Source organism: Grampus griseus, assembly GCF_964374135.1.
Source record: "Grampus griseus genome assembly, chromosome: 6".
Taxonomy (NCBI): Eukaryota; Metazoa; Chordata; class Mammalia; order Artiodactyla; family Delphinidae; genus Grampus; species Grampus griseus.
Genome location: NC_139000.1, coordinates 79967554 through 79983148, shown reverse-complemented (window position 1 = coordinate 79983148; position 15595 = coordinate 79967554). Strand labels below are relative to the sequence as shown.

The following is a 15595-nucleotide window of genomic DNA, read 5'->3' as shown; positions in this document are numbered from 1 at the left end:
AGTAGACAAATAACATTGCAAGTTTTGGTGAGTACTAATGAAGGTGATTGGGGGGGCTAAGATGGAAACTGTTGGGGTGGATGCAATGTTAAATGGAGGCAGGGGCTTCCCTGGTGGCGCAGTGGTTGAGAGTCCGCCGGCTGAAGCAGGGGACATGGGTTCGTGCCCTGGTCCAGGAAGATCCCACATGCCGCAGAGTGGCTGGGCCCGTGAGCCGTGGCCACAGAGCCTGCGCGTCTGGAGCCTGTGCTCCGCAACGGGAGAGGCCACAACAGTGAGAGACCTGTGTACCGCAAAAAAATTAAAAATTAAAAATTAAAAAATTAAATAAATAAATGGAGGCAGGGTCAGAAGAAACCTCGCTGAGGTTACTTTTAAATGTAAGAGCAGGGACTAGCCTGTGAAATGTGAAGGCAAGAGCATTATTCCAGATTTCTGGCTTGTGATCATCATGTCTTATTTATCTTTATCCTTGACATAGCACAGGGCTGACATTTCTTAAGTATCATCCAGTGTGGAATGAATGGTTGACCAATCTCTGGCCCCTTTGGTCTTCCTCCGACTGCCACAGTGGTGCTTTCTCCTCTCAATCAATTCAAAGTCAAATCATGCTTCAAGACTTAGCACCAGCCCCATCTCCTCCAGGAAACCTTCCTTAAATATCAAAATACTCTTCAGGTATAAAGAAGGAAATCCTACCATTTGTGACATTTAAAGCCCCACTGATGAGTTTTTAAAAGGAGAGTGGCATGATAGGATTTTAGTTGCAGAATACTCATTCTGGTAACCGTGTGGAATGGATTGAAGAAGGACAAGACCACTTTTGTGAAAATTCCTTTAAAAGCCATTGCATAAAATATCCTATGCTATTAGAAGTTGGGATAGTGGTTACTGTTGGGGGGCAGTGACTAGACGGCAGAATGAAGGGAGATTGGCAAGGTGCAGGAAATGTTCTGCTTTTTTTTTTTTTTCCTGGAAGCTGATTACATGTGTATGTTTGGTTTGTGAATATCCAAGCTGTATCCTTGAGATATGTGAATTTTTCTATATGTGTATTGTACTTCAATAAAAAAGATTAAAAGAAAAAGTTATTAAATGAAACTGTCCTATATTCCTCAAAACTGTTGTCAAAAAAACAACAGGGCTTCCCTGGTGGCGCAGTGGTTGAGAGTCTGCCTGCCAATGCAGGGGATGCAGGTTCGTGCCCCGGTCCGGGAAGATCCCACATGCTGCGGAGCGGCTGGGTCCATGAGCCATGAGCCTGTGCGTCCAGAGCCTGTGCTCCGCAACAGGAGAGGCCACAACAGTGAGAGGCTCGTGTACCACAAAAACAACAACAAAAACAAAAACAAACAAAAAAAAAACCCCACAACAACAAAAAAACCTCACAAAAAACAAAAAAGGGAGAGCTAAGAAAATGTTCCAGATTAAGAGAGAGAAAAGAAACATGATGACTAAATAGATGCCTGATCTTGCACTGCGAAATAAAACGCTGCTATGTAAGGTTATTGGGATAATTGCAAAATTTGACTATGGACTTTATATAATGGCATTGAATCAAGGTTAAATTTACTGAATTTTATAATTGAATTATGACTACATAAGAGATAGTCTTTATTCTTGGTAGACACAGGCCAAAGTACTTAGGCATGGTTTTTAAGAACCATTGATTCTCAAATGGTTATGATAAATAATAAAACATAAATACACAGGGACTTCCCCAGTGGTCCAGTAGTTAAGAATCTGCCTTCCAATGCAGGGGACGTGGGTTCGACCCCTGGTCAGGGAACTAAGATCCCACATGCCATGGGGCAACTAAGCCCACGTGCCACGCAGCTACTGAGCCCGTGTGCTCTAGAGCCTGCACGCCACAACTAGATAGCCTGCGCGCCACAAAGATCCCACATACCGCAAGGAAGATCCCGCCTGCCACAACTAAGACCCGATGCAGCCAAATAAATAAATAAATATTAAACAAATAAATCTCAGGCGTCTAAAAAAAACCATAAAGAGGAAACAAATTTGGTAAAACATCAACACTAAGTTATGGTGGGTAGGTGAAGGGTATATGGGCGTTCATCATAATATTATAGCAACGCTTCAGTAGACTTGGAAAATGTAATAAACTGGAAAAAAGCTGTTACATTATTCTAGGCACAAGATGATGTGATGCGCACCAAACTCGGCAGTAAATACAGAGTACAGTGAATAAACTCAAGATATACTTTGGAAGTGGAACTGACGAGATTGGTTAATTGATAAGATGAGAAAAGAAAAGGACTCACTGGCGTTAAGTAAGCAAACCCTCCCCAGAGGGCCCAATCTAGCCCCGCCCTTCCCCTTTCGACCCAAACGGAGGAAGTGAGGAAAAGGAAGCGACCGCCAAGTTACGAGCATGCTTCAGGCCTGGCGTCGCAAGGAGGCCGTAAATCGGAAAACCCTATTTGGCCCCTCCCCCATAATGGGCGGCCCCGGAGAGTGACAGAAACCAATGACAAGCGACTCGTCGGGCACTCACCCTATGGCTCTTGAACTGGGTGGAGTCCTGTGCCACGAGGCTAGCTTCCGCTCTCCGCAGCAAAGCTGCCGCTCTGGGCTGCATATCTGACGCGGTTTGGGCATTTCTGTCAACGTGGGAAGAAGTTGTGCAGAGCAAGTGGACTTTAAACCCGGAGTGCGGGAGCAGTACGGGAGGGATGGGCCCCGCACATAAGGGAGCGCAGCATCGCGGAACTGCCGGGGAGCCGGAGGTGGGTGAGCCATCTGGGAGGAAGGAATGCGCAACGTGTCGGAGATGGCAGAACCTAACAGTTCTCTAGCGAGGGCACGAGAACGGTCCCTTCTGGAAGAGCCCCATTTCCCCTGATGCTTCCAGCCCAGGGTACCGAGACAATCAGAGCTTGCTAAAGGAGATGGAACTTGGCATTATCCGGATGGAAATAGTAAAGACAATTGAGCTTCTCTCTGTTTGCTAGCTCTACACCTTGAAACTGAAAAAAACCCCACCCCCTTCTGCGGCTTGGGTCTTTTTCTTGACGAAGTCCTCCTGGAGGTTGGACGGGATCTTCTTTCCTCTTGTGTCTAGTTTTGTGCTCTCCACGTGGTGGCGCTCCTGGAGCGCTACAGTAAGGCTCTCCAGGGTGTGGGATCGTGGAGGGGGGCGGGGCCCAGGGCTGTAGGGGAGAAGGTTTGGGATCCTGCAGCCCAGGGTTCGAAGCCTGCTCACAGTTTAGGCATACCAACTGGAACCTCTAGCTCACTGGGCTTCGTTCGGGTGTCCGTTTTCTGCTAGGATTATTGTGAGGATTGGATGATTTCACTGAGTGTGTCCTTCAGAGTCAGTAGGCTCTTCCATCATTGAGCACTTAATGTGTACTTATATAGTTTATAGTCAGGGCTTGCTGGGGCAGGGGATGTGTGTGTGTGTGTGTAACCTGGCAGGATTTGGATAGAGCAAGAGTGGAGATGGCATTTGCAAAGTCCCAGGATTAACCCAGCAGAAGAGGAAGCTCCTGGTACTTACAAGGACCTGAGGCATTGCTTGGTGCATGGCCCAGTCAGCTACTACCCCTAGCAACTTGTGCTATCAGGTAGATGGGGAACCCTCAACTCAGGGAGATTTCAGCATAGAGCTCAGTAATGTTCTTTTCAGTAAAAGTTATTCTGAGTTTTACACAATCTGACTCCTATTCAAGAGGGCCCAGGAGCAGGTAAAGCCTTTACCCACATTCCTGTCATGGTGGCACGTCAGGCAGTGGACGCTAGATATCTGTGATGTCACCCTGGGTTCTCCCTCTCATTGGCCACAGGTGATGGCGTCAGCTCTGGAAGGCATAGGCAAGGAGGGGAAGAAGGAATCCTCAAAGAAGCGTTCTGGTTCTCCAGTGGAGGGCCTCCTGCAGCCCGTGAAGCTCAGCCGGGCAGAACTGTACAAGGAGCCTACCAATGAGGAGCTGAATCGCCTTCGGGAGACTGAGAGTCTGTTCCATTCCAGCTTGCTTCGTTTACAGGTACCATTGGGTGGTTGGGAATTGGGTTAGAGAGGTGGGCCTGAGACACTGAGGCTGAAGTACTACTCACCCCTGCCACTTCTTACAGGTAGAGGAGCTACTGAAGGAAGTGAGGCTGTCAGAGAAGAAGAAAGAGCGGATTGATGCTTTCCTACAGAAGGTCAACCAGCGGATCATGAGGGTGCCCTCAACCCCTGAGACAGAGGTAAGGCAGGTAGTGGAGGGAACTGGAAAGCCCAGAAGAGGTCCTTAGGGGCCTTGTTATTCTCTGAAGGGGATGGGGTGCTAGGGAGCTCATTCTCACTGCCAGGAGTCTCAGCTAGGAGTGCAGTCAATTATGTGTTCATTCATTTAGCAAACACTTACGTGCCTTGCAGTAGTTGTGTTCTTAGGGTACATCAGTGAACAAAGCAGCCTATGTTCTAGTATTAGACTTATGGACGATAGATAATGAACACGACAAGTAAACTGTATGGCAGTGTTAGATGGTGGTAAGTACTATGGAAAAAGGAAGAAGAACAAGGTAAGGGGATTATGGGAATATCAGAGGGTGAGAGTGTTTGGCAACTTTAAGTAGCGTGGTTGAGGTAGGCCTTATTGAAGTGACATTTGTGTGAAGGAAGTGAGTCAGGTATATAGATATCTAAGGAAGGGAAGGGAAGGGAAGGGATTCCAGGAAGGGAAAACAGCCAACACAAAGGTTCAAAGGCAAGAATAGGTCTGGTATGATGAGTTGGGAGATTGGGATTGACATATATACACTAATATACATAAGATGGATAACTAAAAAGAACCTGCTGTATAAAAAAATAAAGTTAAACTAAAAAATTTTAAAAAAAGGGTGGGTCTGGTACATTCCTTGGAAAGAATGAGGGGAAGATAGAAGGAGGTAAGTTCAGAAAGGTTATGGAGGAGGGGGCATATCATGCAGGGCCTTGTGCACCAAAACCAGGACTTTGGCTGTTGCTCTGGATAAGATGGGGAATAACTGCAGGCATTTTGTTTGTGATCTAACTTCAGTATTAAAAAGTTCACCCAGGTTTTTGCGTTAAAAGTAGAATGGAGGGGGCTTCCCTGGTAGCGCAGTGGTTGAGAGTCCACCTGCCGATGCTGGGGACATGGGTTCGTGCCCCGGTCCGGGAAGATCCCACATGCCGGTCTGGGAAGATCCCACATGCCGCGGAGCGGCTGGGCCGTGAGCCACGGCCGCTGAGCCTGCGCGTCCAGAGCCTGTGCTCTGCAACGGGAGAGGCCACAACAGTGAGAGGCCCGCGTACCGCAAAAAAAAAAAAAAGTAGAATGGAGGGGGACAAAGGTGAAATCAAGGAGACTAGTTAGAAACCTATTGTACAATGATCCACTGAAAAATGGCTCAGACTAGGGTAGAGTAGAGAAGTGGTCAGTGTCTGGATACCTTTTGAAAGTGAAATGGATGTTCTTAACAGAGATGAGTCAAGATGATTTAAATGTTTTTAGCTTGAGCAGCTAGTATGGAGTTGTCTTAATGGGGAAGACATGTTTATAGGAAGATCAGAAGTTTGGTTTCAAACATTTTGACATGTTGAATTTGAGATGTCTACTAGACATCAAGGGGACATGTTAGGAAGGCCGTCAAATTAATACGTGTCACTGTCTCTGTCCCCACAGCTGACCAACCAGGCATGGCTCCGGGATGGGGTTCGAGTCCCCCTCCACCAAGTGCCCTATACTGTGAAGGGCTGTTTCCGCTTCCTGCCCCCAGCCCAGGTCACTGTTGTGGGCAGTTACCTTCTGGGCACCTGCATCCGGCCGGACATCAATGTGGATGTGGCATTGACCATGCCCAGGGTGAGGTTCAGAGTTTGGGGAATGGAGAGGTCTGCCATTTCACCACCTACAAATCCCTCGATCCCTCTCTTTTTCCCACCTCTCGCTTGCCGGGGCATTGAAATCTGAATTCTAAATCCAAAGAACAGACCACTGCAGTTGTCCTGAGGGAGCTTAGATTTGCCATTTGGAACTTTGTCTTCCTCATCTGAGTTGTGGTATTGCTAGCCGTGGCTTAAGCATCCTGGCCAGCAGATGGGGTTGCCAAGCTTTGACCTTGGCTTCATCTCGGCCCCCAAGTTCTCCAACAACGAGGACTTAAGTGACTGGCCATCTCTCTCTTCTCCTGACCCCCTCCAGGAGATCCTACAGGACAAGGATGGGCTGAACCAGCGCTACTTCCGCAAGCGTGCCCTCTACCTGGCCCACTTGGCTCACCACCTGTCCCAAGACCCACTCTTTGGCAGTGTTCGCTTTTCCTACACCAATGGCTGCCACCTGAAACCCTCGCTGCTGCTGCGGCCGCATGGTGGGAGGCATATACCGGGTGGAGGGCACCGTATGGGGTGACAAATCCAGTGGGGGAGGAACTAGGGCCTCAAGTCCACGGTGAGAAGCTTGGGCCTCAAGTTGGAGGGGAAAGGTGTAAGGCCCTCAAATGGGGAGCGGGGGTGGTGTGGGTGGTACAGGGGCTCCTCCGGCTCCAGGGGGCTGCAGGGTCTCAGCATCTCCCATCTACCCCCAGGGAAGGATGAGCGTCTGGTCACTGTCCGTCTGCATCCATGCCCTCCACCTGACTTCTTCCGCCCGTGCCGCCTGCTGCCGTCCAAGAACAATGTGCGGACTGCCTGGTACCAAGGGCAGAGTCCTTCAGGGGATGGTGAGTATCAAGGTGGAGTTGGAGGGAAGGGTCTTGCGGGGACTTCTCCTCTCACGACTTCCCCTTTCCTCCCACAGGTAGCCCAGAGCCCCCCACCCCCCACTATAACACATGGGTCCTGCAGGACACAGCCCTTGAGTCCCATGCGCAGCTGCTATCAACCGTGCTGGGCTCAGCCTCGGGGCTGAAGGATGGTGTGGCACTTCTGAAGGTCTGGCTGCGGCAGCGGGAACTGGACAAGGTGAGTGGGGACTGGCCCAGCTTCCCTGCCTCACTGAGTGGTGGGTTGGCTCTGAGCTCCGGCCTTTCCCTCCGTCTCCCCCTCAGGGCCTGGGAGGATTCAGTGGGTTCCTTGTCTCCATGCTGGTTGCCTTCCTGGTGTCTACACACAAGATCCATACCACCATGAGCGGCTACCAGGTCCTGAGAAGCACCTTGCAGTTTCTGGGTGAGGCGGCTGGACTCGGAAAGGCCAAGGGCCCCACTCATACCCATCAGGGATCATTCGGTCTCTGGTCCTCAGACAGAGGAGCAAACTGAATCCCAGAGGCAGGCAGTTGCAGCCACCTGTCCGGAGGGTGGGTGTCACGAGGGCTGGGTCCCTAGGGAGGGGAATACCTTCTGACACACCCACCTTCTCTGGCTCATTTCAGCCAGTACAGATCTGACGGTCAACGGGATCAGTTTGTGCTTCAGCTCAGATCCCTCCCTGGTGAGTAGGGCAGTGCTGAGTCTGGGCAAGGCATCCTGAAGTCAAGGCCCAGCCCTGACTGGCTTCTCTCTCCCCCTCCCAGCCGGCCCTGGCTGACTTCCACCAGGCCTTCCCTGTTGTCTTCCTGGACTCCTCAGGCCGTCTCAACCTCTGTGCTGATGTCACTGCCTCCACTTGCCACCAGGTACAGGTGTCGCCCACTCCTGGCCTCCCCAGATGTCCCAGCCCAGACCCTGTCCCTTCTGCCAGCACCAGAACCCCAGAAACTCCTCTCCAGAGACCTTTGGTCAGGCACGTCTCTGGGTCTGGGCCCTGTGTTCCGTAAGGGGAGGGGTGCAGTGCTGGTGGTCTCACGCGGGAGTTCCCTCCTTACTCTGTGGCCCCAGGTGCAGCACGAGGCACGGCTATCTATGGTGTTGCTGGACAGCAAAGCTGACGATGGGTTCCAGCTGCTGTTGATGACTCCCAAACCTATGGTCCGGGCTTTTGACCACATACTGCAGTAAGTTTCGGGGTGCCAGGATATGCCAGTGAGTCCTGTGTCCCTGGGGCTAGTGATGGGGCAAAGGTCCTCAGGCAAGTGCTCAGATAGATCATCCTGGGGGTGGGGGTGGTGATACTTGGGACCAGCAGTACCTGATTCCCCCTCATTGTCCCTCTCTGCCCCCCCAGTCTCCGTCCACTGAGTCGCCTGCAGGCAGCGTGTCACCGACTAAAGCTGTGGCCAGAGCTGCAGGATCATGGTGGGGACTATGTCTCAGCTGCTTTGGGCCCACTAACCACCCTTATGGAGCAGGGCCTGGGGTCCCGGCTGCACCTGCTGGCCCACTCTCGGCCCCCAGTCTCAGAGGTGAGATGGTGTTGGTTGGGGAGTTTGTGGGACCGAGGCGGGTGGACCCAGGGTCCCAAGAGATACAAAAGACACACCATCCCTCTCACTAGAAAGTGGGTTTCCAGACCAAGCTGTGGGATGCTTGGATTGAGCTCAGCCTTTCTACATCCTACAGTGGGACATCAGCCAGGATCCACCGAAACACAGAGACTCCGGGGTCCTGACCCTGGGATTGCTCCTCCGGCCTGAGGGGCTGACCAGTGTTCTTGAGCTGGGTCCAGAGGCTGACCAGCCTGAGGTGAGGAGCCCTGGAGTCTGAGGGGTGATTTGGTCCTGTCTTGCATTGGAAGGAGTGGAGTGGACTGTCCTCATGCCACCTGGATTGAGGCCTGTCAGGAGACTTCTTTCTTTTTTCTCTTTTTTGCAAGATTTATTTATTATCTAGTTAGTTAGTTAATTTTTGGCCGCATTGGTTCTTAGTTGCGGCACGCGGGATCTTTGTTGAGGCATGCAGGATCTTTCATTGTGGTTCACGGGCTTCTCTCTAGTTGTGGCGTGTGGGATTTTTCTCCCTAGTTGTGGCGTTCAGGCTCCAGGGTGCATGGGCTCTGTAGTTTGCGGCACGCAGGCTCTCTCGTTGAGGTACGCGAGCTCTGTAGTTGTGGCACGCGGGCTTAGTTGCCCCGCGGCATGTGGCATCTTATTTCCCCGACCAGGGACTGAACCCACATCCCCTGCCTTGTACGGCGGATTCTTTATCGCTGGACCACCAGGGAAGTCCCCTGTTGGGAGATTTCTGACAGAGCCCTTCTTTGTTGATCTCTACCACTACCCCTTTCCTCTTCCCAGGCTGCTGACTTCCGCCAGTTCTGGGGATCTCGCTCCGAGCTTCGGCGTTTCCAGGATGGAGCCATTCGGGAAGCTGTGGTCTGGGAGGCAGCCTCTATGGCCCAGAAGCGCCTTATTCCCCACCAGGTGGTCACTCATCTCTTAACGCTGTGAGTGTTAGCATCTGAATGCCAGGAGGCAGCCATGGGCTGGGGAGCCTTTTAGGAGGGTCTGGCCCAAGCTTTTGGGGTGAGCAGCCCACATCCAGTAGCTCTCGGCATGGCCCCCAGTGCCCACACTGTGCCTGTGCCCCTTTTCCAGCCATGCTGACATCCCAGATACCTGTGTCCACTATACGGGGGGCCTCCTGGATGCACTGATTCAAAGCCTGAAAGAGGTAAGGGCCCTGCTTCAGGGCTTGGGTTAAGGCTAGGGACTGTAGAGTAAGCAGCCTGTGTGGCTGGATTTGGGGGTGGGGATGGGGGTGGAGAGCCCCATCTTAGCCAGGCTGCACTTCCCAGAGCGTCCAGCAGGGGACTCCCTGGCTCTGCAGCAGCAGCCTGAGCCATGGCTGTATCCCAGGTGGTGGGGCTCTTCTGAAAGGTCGTGCCCTCCTGTCTTTCTTTTCCCTCTCAGACCTCCAGCACAGGTGAGGAGGCCCTGGCAGCTGCGGTGCGTTGCTACGATGACCTCAGTCGCTTGCTGTGGGGACTGGAAGGTCTGCCGCTGACCGTGTCTGCCGTGCAGGGAGCTCACCCAGCGCTGCGCTACACTGAGGTGAGGCGCAAGGGGCAGGGAGCTCTTTCTGCTTCGTGACACCCACCTCTGCTCCACTCACCCGGTATTCTCCCTTCCAGCTTCTTGACTCTGGGCACTCCCTCCCAGTCCCAGGCCTCTTCCTCAGCCCCCCTTCTTCCATAGGTGTTCCCACCAACCGCAGTCCGGCCAGCCTACTCCTTCTATGAACAGCTGCAAGAGCGGGCCTCACTGTTGCCCCGGCCTGACAAGCCCTGTCCAGCCTACGTGGAGCCCATGACTGGTGAGGGAGCTCTTGCGAGGGGGTGAGAGGGACTGTTCTCACCCCAGGCCGCAGGCTGAGGCCTCTCACTCTTCTCCACAGTGGTATGTCACCTGGAGGGCAGTGGGCAGTGGCCGCAGGATGCTGAGGCCATACGGAGGGTCCGGGCTGCCTTCCAGCTGCGCCTGGCAGAGCTGCTGACGCAGCAGCATGGGCTGCAGTGCCGCGCCACAGCCACGCACACCGATGTCCTCAAGGTTCGGCTGGTGCAGGGCAGGGATACCCAGGGAGGGAGGGGACAGGGGTGTCAGGGTGGCCCGCCTCCCATGCCATCCCCTCTTCCAACAGGATGGGTTTGTGTTCCGGATTCGTGTGGCCTATCAGCGGGAGCCCCAGATCCTGAGGGAGACACGGAGCCCCGAGGGGATCATCTCCTTGAGGGACACTCCCGCCTCCCTCCGCCTTGAGAGGGACACTAGGCAGTTGCCCCTGCTCACCAGCACCTTGCATGGGTATGACCACCCCCACAGGCTCTTATGTCCGTAGACCCTTTCCTGGCCCCATTCTGCTCTCCTGGCCATCTGTCTCGCTGGAAGGCCGGTTGGAGAGATGAGTTCTGGAGTCAGGCAAGTGCCAGAACCCTGGCCCTGCCACTTCACTGGCTGTGTCCCTTGGGCAGGATTCCCCCTCCCCTCAACCTTATTTTTCTCACCTGTAAAATGGGAATCATGCTAGGACCAACCTCTTGGGGTACTAATTAGGAAGACGTGAGATGATATGTGTAATGCATTAGCACAGAAGCTAGTGTTGGGTAAAGTTGAGAAAGTAGCAGCAGCGGGGCTGAAACACTGTTCTTGGGCCCTGAGGGCCTCACTGTTATGGCCACTACCCTCCTCTCCCCGCAGACTCCAGCAGCAGCACCCAGCCTTCTCGGGTGTGGCTCGGCTGGCCAAGCGGTGGGTGCGCGCCCAGCTCCTAGGTGAGGAGCTCACGGATGAGAGCCTGGACCTGGTGGCTGCTGCCCTTTTCCTGCACCCTGAGCCCTTCACCCCTCCCAGGTGATTCCCTCCACCTTTCCCCTAGCCAGGAAGTTCCACTGGGGCCAGCTTTCATCCCCCGTGCTTCAGTCCACATGGAAGAGGTGGCTGAACCAAGGGACAGAAGGGGTTCTAACCCCTGCAATCCACACCAGGGGGGCCTAGGCTCTCTGGGCCACGGGGGGCCTGGGCATGTGTGACTGGCCCAGATGCTTTGCTTACCTCTTCCTCTCAGCTCCCCCCAGGTGGGCTTCCTTCGGTTCCTTTTCCTGATATCAACCTTTGATTGGAAGAACAACCCCCTAATTGTCAACCTCAATAATGAGCTCACTGGTAAGTGAGTGACTAGTGCAAGAACTACCCTTTGTGGATTGTAGAATAGGGCAGGCAAGGGTTTTCCCTGTCAGTCTGTTAGGTTTTCTGTCTGCCTCCCCTATCCCGGATATCCACTCCTGACCCTGACTGCGTGGGGGTAAGGAATTATTAAGGAGGAAGAGGACCAAATCAAGCCTTTAGGGAGCTCCAAGACTGTAGAGATATGGTTTGCCCACGTGATGATCAGAAACACAGCGGACTGGGGATGGTAAGCAGGCTACCTGGGGGGCTGTGAAGGGAAGAGGAGAGAGGAAGAGGGGCTCTGAACACCAGGTGAGAAGTCTTACGGTTCAGGCTAGAATACATGCCCAGACCTCTTGGGTCCGGGGTCGGTGGCAGGGGGGGGTGGTGAGTGATGATTTCTGGTTGTAATATGAGGAGCTTCTGGTCCCAGCAGAGAGGAAGGTATCAGCTTTCTAATTCCCCAGGTGTGTGGGAGCCCAGGGTAGGAAGGGGCCAGGGGCAGGCCTCAGCTTGTGCAGGCCCAGAAAGCAGACTAGGGTGCCAGGCAGTGGAAAATTCTGCTTCTGGTCCCAGGCTGGGAGTTTAACACCCTGCCCAGTTGAGGCAGATGCGGTGTCCCTTTCATCGCTTTTGCCATTTGGGGGATGTTGGAACGTCCCTGTGATGGGCAGCTGCTAAGCGTACAGTAGGAGGACCCAGGGCAGTAGAGGGTGTCTGGGGGGAGGAGTAGGCTGACCCAAGACCCCCTCTCCTCCGCAGCGGAGGAGCAGGTGGAGATCCGCAGTGTCTTCCTGGCAACCCGGACAAAACTTCCCGTCATGGTCATCATTACCCCCCAGGATCGCAAAAGCTCTGTATGGACACAGGATGGACCCTCGCCCCAGGTTTAATTTCATTCCTGCTCCCAAATGTGTGGTTTTCTCCCCCAAGGAAAAAGCAGGCCCAGCCTGAGCTATGAGAGACCTGTGGTCAGGTGTGACCTTTCTGATGTATGTGTGTCCCCCAGATCCTACACCAGCTCATGGTCCTGGCAGCCGAGGCCTTGCCTGTCCTAGAGAAGCAGCTAATGGATCCCCAGGGTCCTGGGGACATCAGGGTAAGCTCCGGGCCCAGACTGACTCCAGGGCCTCTGGGGACTCTGCCTTTGAACCATGGAAGTCTGGAGCTCTAGGGGCCCCTGTCTGGTGAGACTGAATCCAGAGAAGGCGTTGCAGCTGCCCACGGCTCCTGGCAGTGGGGGAGCCTGCAGGAGAATCGGGGCCCTGGCTTCACACTTCTACCCTGCTCTCCTCCTGGGGACCCAAGCTGCCACCAACTGGGTCTTGTTGTTCCTGCCTTTAAATGAGCATTTGGGCCCGTAGTGGGCGGGTCAGACAAAAGGGAAGGGGGGAGCCAGAGTGGGCATGTGGAGGGGTTTGTGGTCCAGTTCCCAGCTCCCAAGTGGGCACTACCCCTCCTCAGACAGTGTTCCGGCCACCGTTGGACATGTACGACGTGCTGATCCACCTGTCTCCCCGCCACATCCCCCGGCACCGCCAGGCTGTGGACTCGCCAGCTGCCTCCTTCTGCCGGGGCCTGCTTAGTGAGCCGGGGCCTTCCTCCTTGATGCCCGTGCTGGGCTACGATCCTCCTCAGCTCTACCTGGCGCAGCTCAGGGTAGGTCCTCAAGGGCTGACTGACCCTGGGTAGGGGACATCCAGGTGGAGCTGGGGCCGTGGGGGTGGCTCTCAGGTGTCCACCTGTAATCTTGTCTCTGTCCTGCCTTTTCCTAGGAGGCCTTTGGGGACCTGGCCCTTTTCTTCTATGACCAGCATGGTGGAAAGGTGATCGGTGTCCTCTGGAAGCCCACCAGCTTCCAGCCCCAGCCGTTAAAGGTGAGCTGGCTGGGGACAGTTGTCTGTTCCTGAGTGTGTACATGTGTTCCACATGGGCATGTGTGTCTGTGTGTGGTTCCACGAGTGACCCGGTGGCGGGTGTGAAACGTGTTTTGGTGTCTCTGCGTGTGCCTCTCGTGACACCTCCATCTACATTTCTCTGATTCTCTCAGGCCTCCAACACAAAGGGGCGCATGGTGGTGTCTCAAGGTGGGGAGCTGGTGATGGTGCCCAATGCAGAAGCCATCCTGGAGGACTTTGCCATCCTGGGCGAAGGCCTAGTCCAGGCTGTGGAGGCCCGAAGTGAGAGGTGGACCGTGTGACCTCCAGCCCAGGAGCAAGCTGTAGATGGACAACAGGACTGCAGACCTCTGGAGCAAGATGTTAATGCTGTGACCACCCTTGCTGCATGTGGACCGTCCAAGGAGGGCTTGCTGGCCCGAGCATGCTGAATCATCCCCAACAAAGCCCTGTCCCAATTTTCTGTCTGATGCCCCAGCATTGGGGCAGGGGCCATGGTGTCCTGTGGAGTCCCCTGAATGAACCCAGGAGATCCATCTACTTGTCAGCCTGGCCTGGGCCTTTTTAATTTTTTCCTTCCCAGGCTGCTCCCAGAAGCCCGGAGAAGAGGCTGTGTGCCCAGGGCTGAGGCTCTGTCCCCACCCCTCTGCCAGGATGTGTGCCTCAACCTCAGTATGCCCTTCCGTGCATCGTCAGGCCTTTTAAATGGGGCTCAGAGAAGGTGTGGCACTGCCTGAGAGTCACAGAGCACCAGCACTGAGCAGTGAAGAGGGGGCTACGTGGGATGAATACACCGCATTGAAGGGGCACAATGCCCTCCTGGGTTGGTTCCACTGCATCCCGGGGTGGGGACATGGAAAAGCACAGAGGACAGGAAGGGGCTGGGTGGGTGAAGGGGTGAGGGGGACTGGTGGTCCCCCATCCAGGAGAGATGCAGAAAGCACTGATTGCTGCCCTGGCCTCTGGTGTCTGACCCCCTCAGGCTCTGTGCTCCTGCAGTGGTGGTGCAGAGGTGAGTGGGACCCAAGACCTGCTCTCCAGGAGCTCCCAGTGCCCTGGGGGAGGGGGTGCTGATTCCTTTCAGTCTGGTCCACACCCCCTTTGCAGCAGCCTCTCCCTAATCCTGGCTTTTTCCAGACTCAGCTCAAACAGTGACTCCTCCTTAAGCGCTTCCTCGCCTTCAGCCTAAGGTGCGCTTTCTCTCCTCTGAAACATTAGAGCAATTACTGCCTGTTCATTTCTCTTTGCAGTCACGTACAGTGGCGTGAACTCCCTTGTTTTAAACTGTGATTTAAAATTAAATCATCTAATTTCCCTATGTTATTGGCTTGTCTGCCTTTTCTGCGTGGTTTTGACCTTGTCTCCTACATGTCAGCTCTTTGAGGGCAGGAAACATATTTGAACAGATTTCTTGGCACCTAGTACAGTGCTCTGCCCAAGTAGGATACAGGTGTGTGCAGAAGGGGCACCTGGCCCAGGCAGATGGAGGACAGGGCAGGCCACCAGAAGACTTCAAGGAAAAGAGAATCATGATTTGTGATCTCTGCCTAGAATGGGTAGGGTTTTGATGGTGAAAGGCCTGAGAATTAAAAAGTTGATGTTGGGAATTGCTTGGCAGTCCAATGGTTAGGATTCCACACTCTCACAGCTGAGGGCCCAGGTTCAATCCCTGGTTGAGGAACTAAAATCACTCAAGCCATGCAATGCAGCCAAAAAAAAAAAAAAAAAAAAGGTTTATTGAGTGCCTGCCTAATAAGATACCCTTTGTTATTTTCCATATCTTACATAAGGAAATTGATTATATACCAGCCCTATGAAGTACCTGCTTTTCCTCATTATCATTTTCTGAATGAGGTCAAGTTCAGCTGCAATGGGGGCTTGTTTGTAGAGGGACTTGGAGGTCTGGCTATCTGGCTTTATCCTCAAGATGCTTAGCCACACATGGGAACTCTGGTTTCCAATTTTGTCCCAATTCTGTTAGTCTTTGTGAACCTATGCCAGTCCCTGCCTGTCACTGTCATGGGACAGCTTGGCCTGGGGTTGAAATTAGTATAGGGAATACACTGATTGGCTGTGTGAACTGAGGTCTGTGTCCATCTCTCTCCCTGTGCCATTCATTCATGTACTCCAGATCTCAGTGTGCCAGGCTGTATTTTCAGTGAGATACAACAGATGCAGTCCCAGCCCTGTGGTCGTCCCTGGCTTCTCAGCTTTCCTTTTTCTTAGTCCCTCACATGT

At 53.6% G+C, this 15595-nt stretch overlaps 1 protein-coding gene across 1 annotated transcript; it reads left to right on the top strand.

Moving 5' to 3' along the window:
• Nucleotides 1-2587: 2587 nt before the first annotated feature.
• On the top strand, nt 2588-14625 carry NOL6 (nucleolar protein 6). Its single transcript, XM_082656082.1, has 26 exons — nt 2588-2750; nt 3810-4010; nt 4099-4215; nt 5658-5837; nt 6177-6345; nt 6562-6696; nt 6774-6937; nt 7024-7144; nt 7350-7408; nt 7491-7592; nt 7795-7910; nt 8081-8258; nt 8416-8538; nt 9090-9238; nt 9390-9465; nt 9705-9845; nt 9990-10107; nt 10189-10343; nt 10435-10598; nt 10992-11144; nt 11359-11456; nt 12222-12346; nt 12469-12558; nt 12924-13118; nt 13235-13336; nt 13510-14625. The coding sequence occupies exons 1-26, from the start codon at nt 2697-2699 to the stop codon at nt 13657-13659; spliced, it is 3435 nt and encodes a 1144-aa protein (XP_082512208.1). The 5' UTR covers nt 2588-2696; the 3' UTR covers nt 13660-14625.
• The last annotated feature ends 970 nt before the right edge of the window (nt 14626-15595 follow it).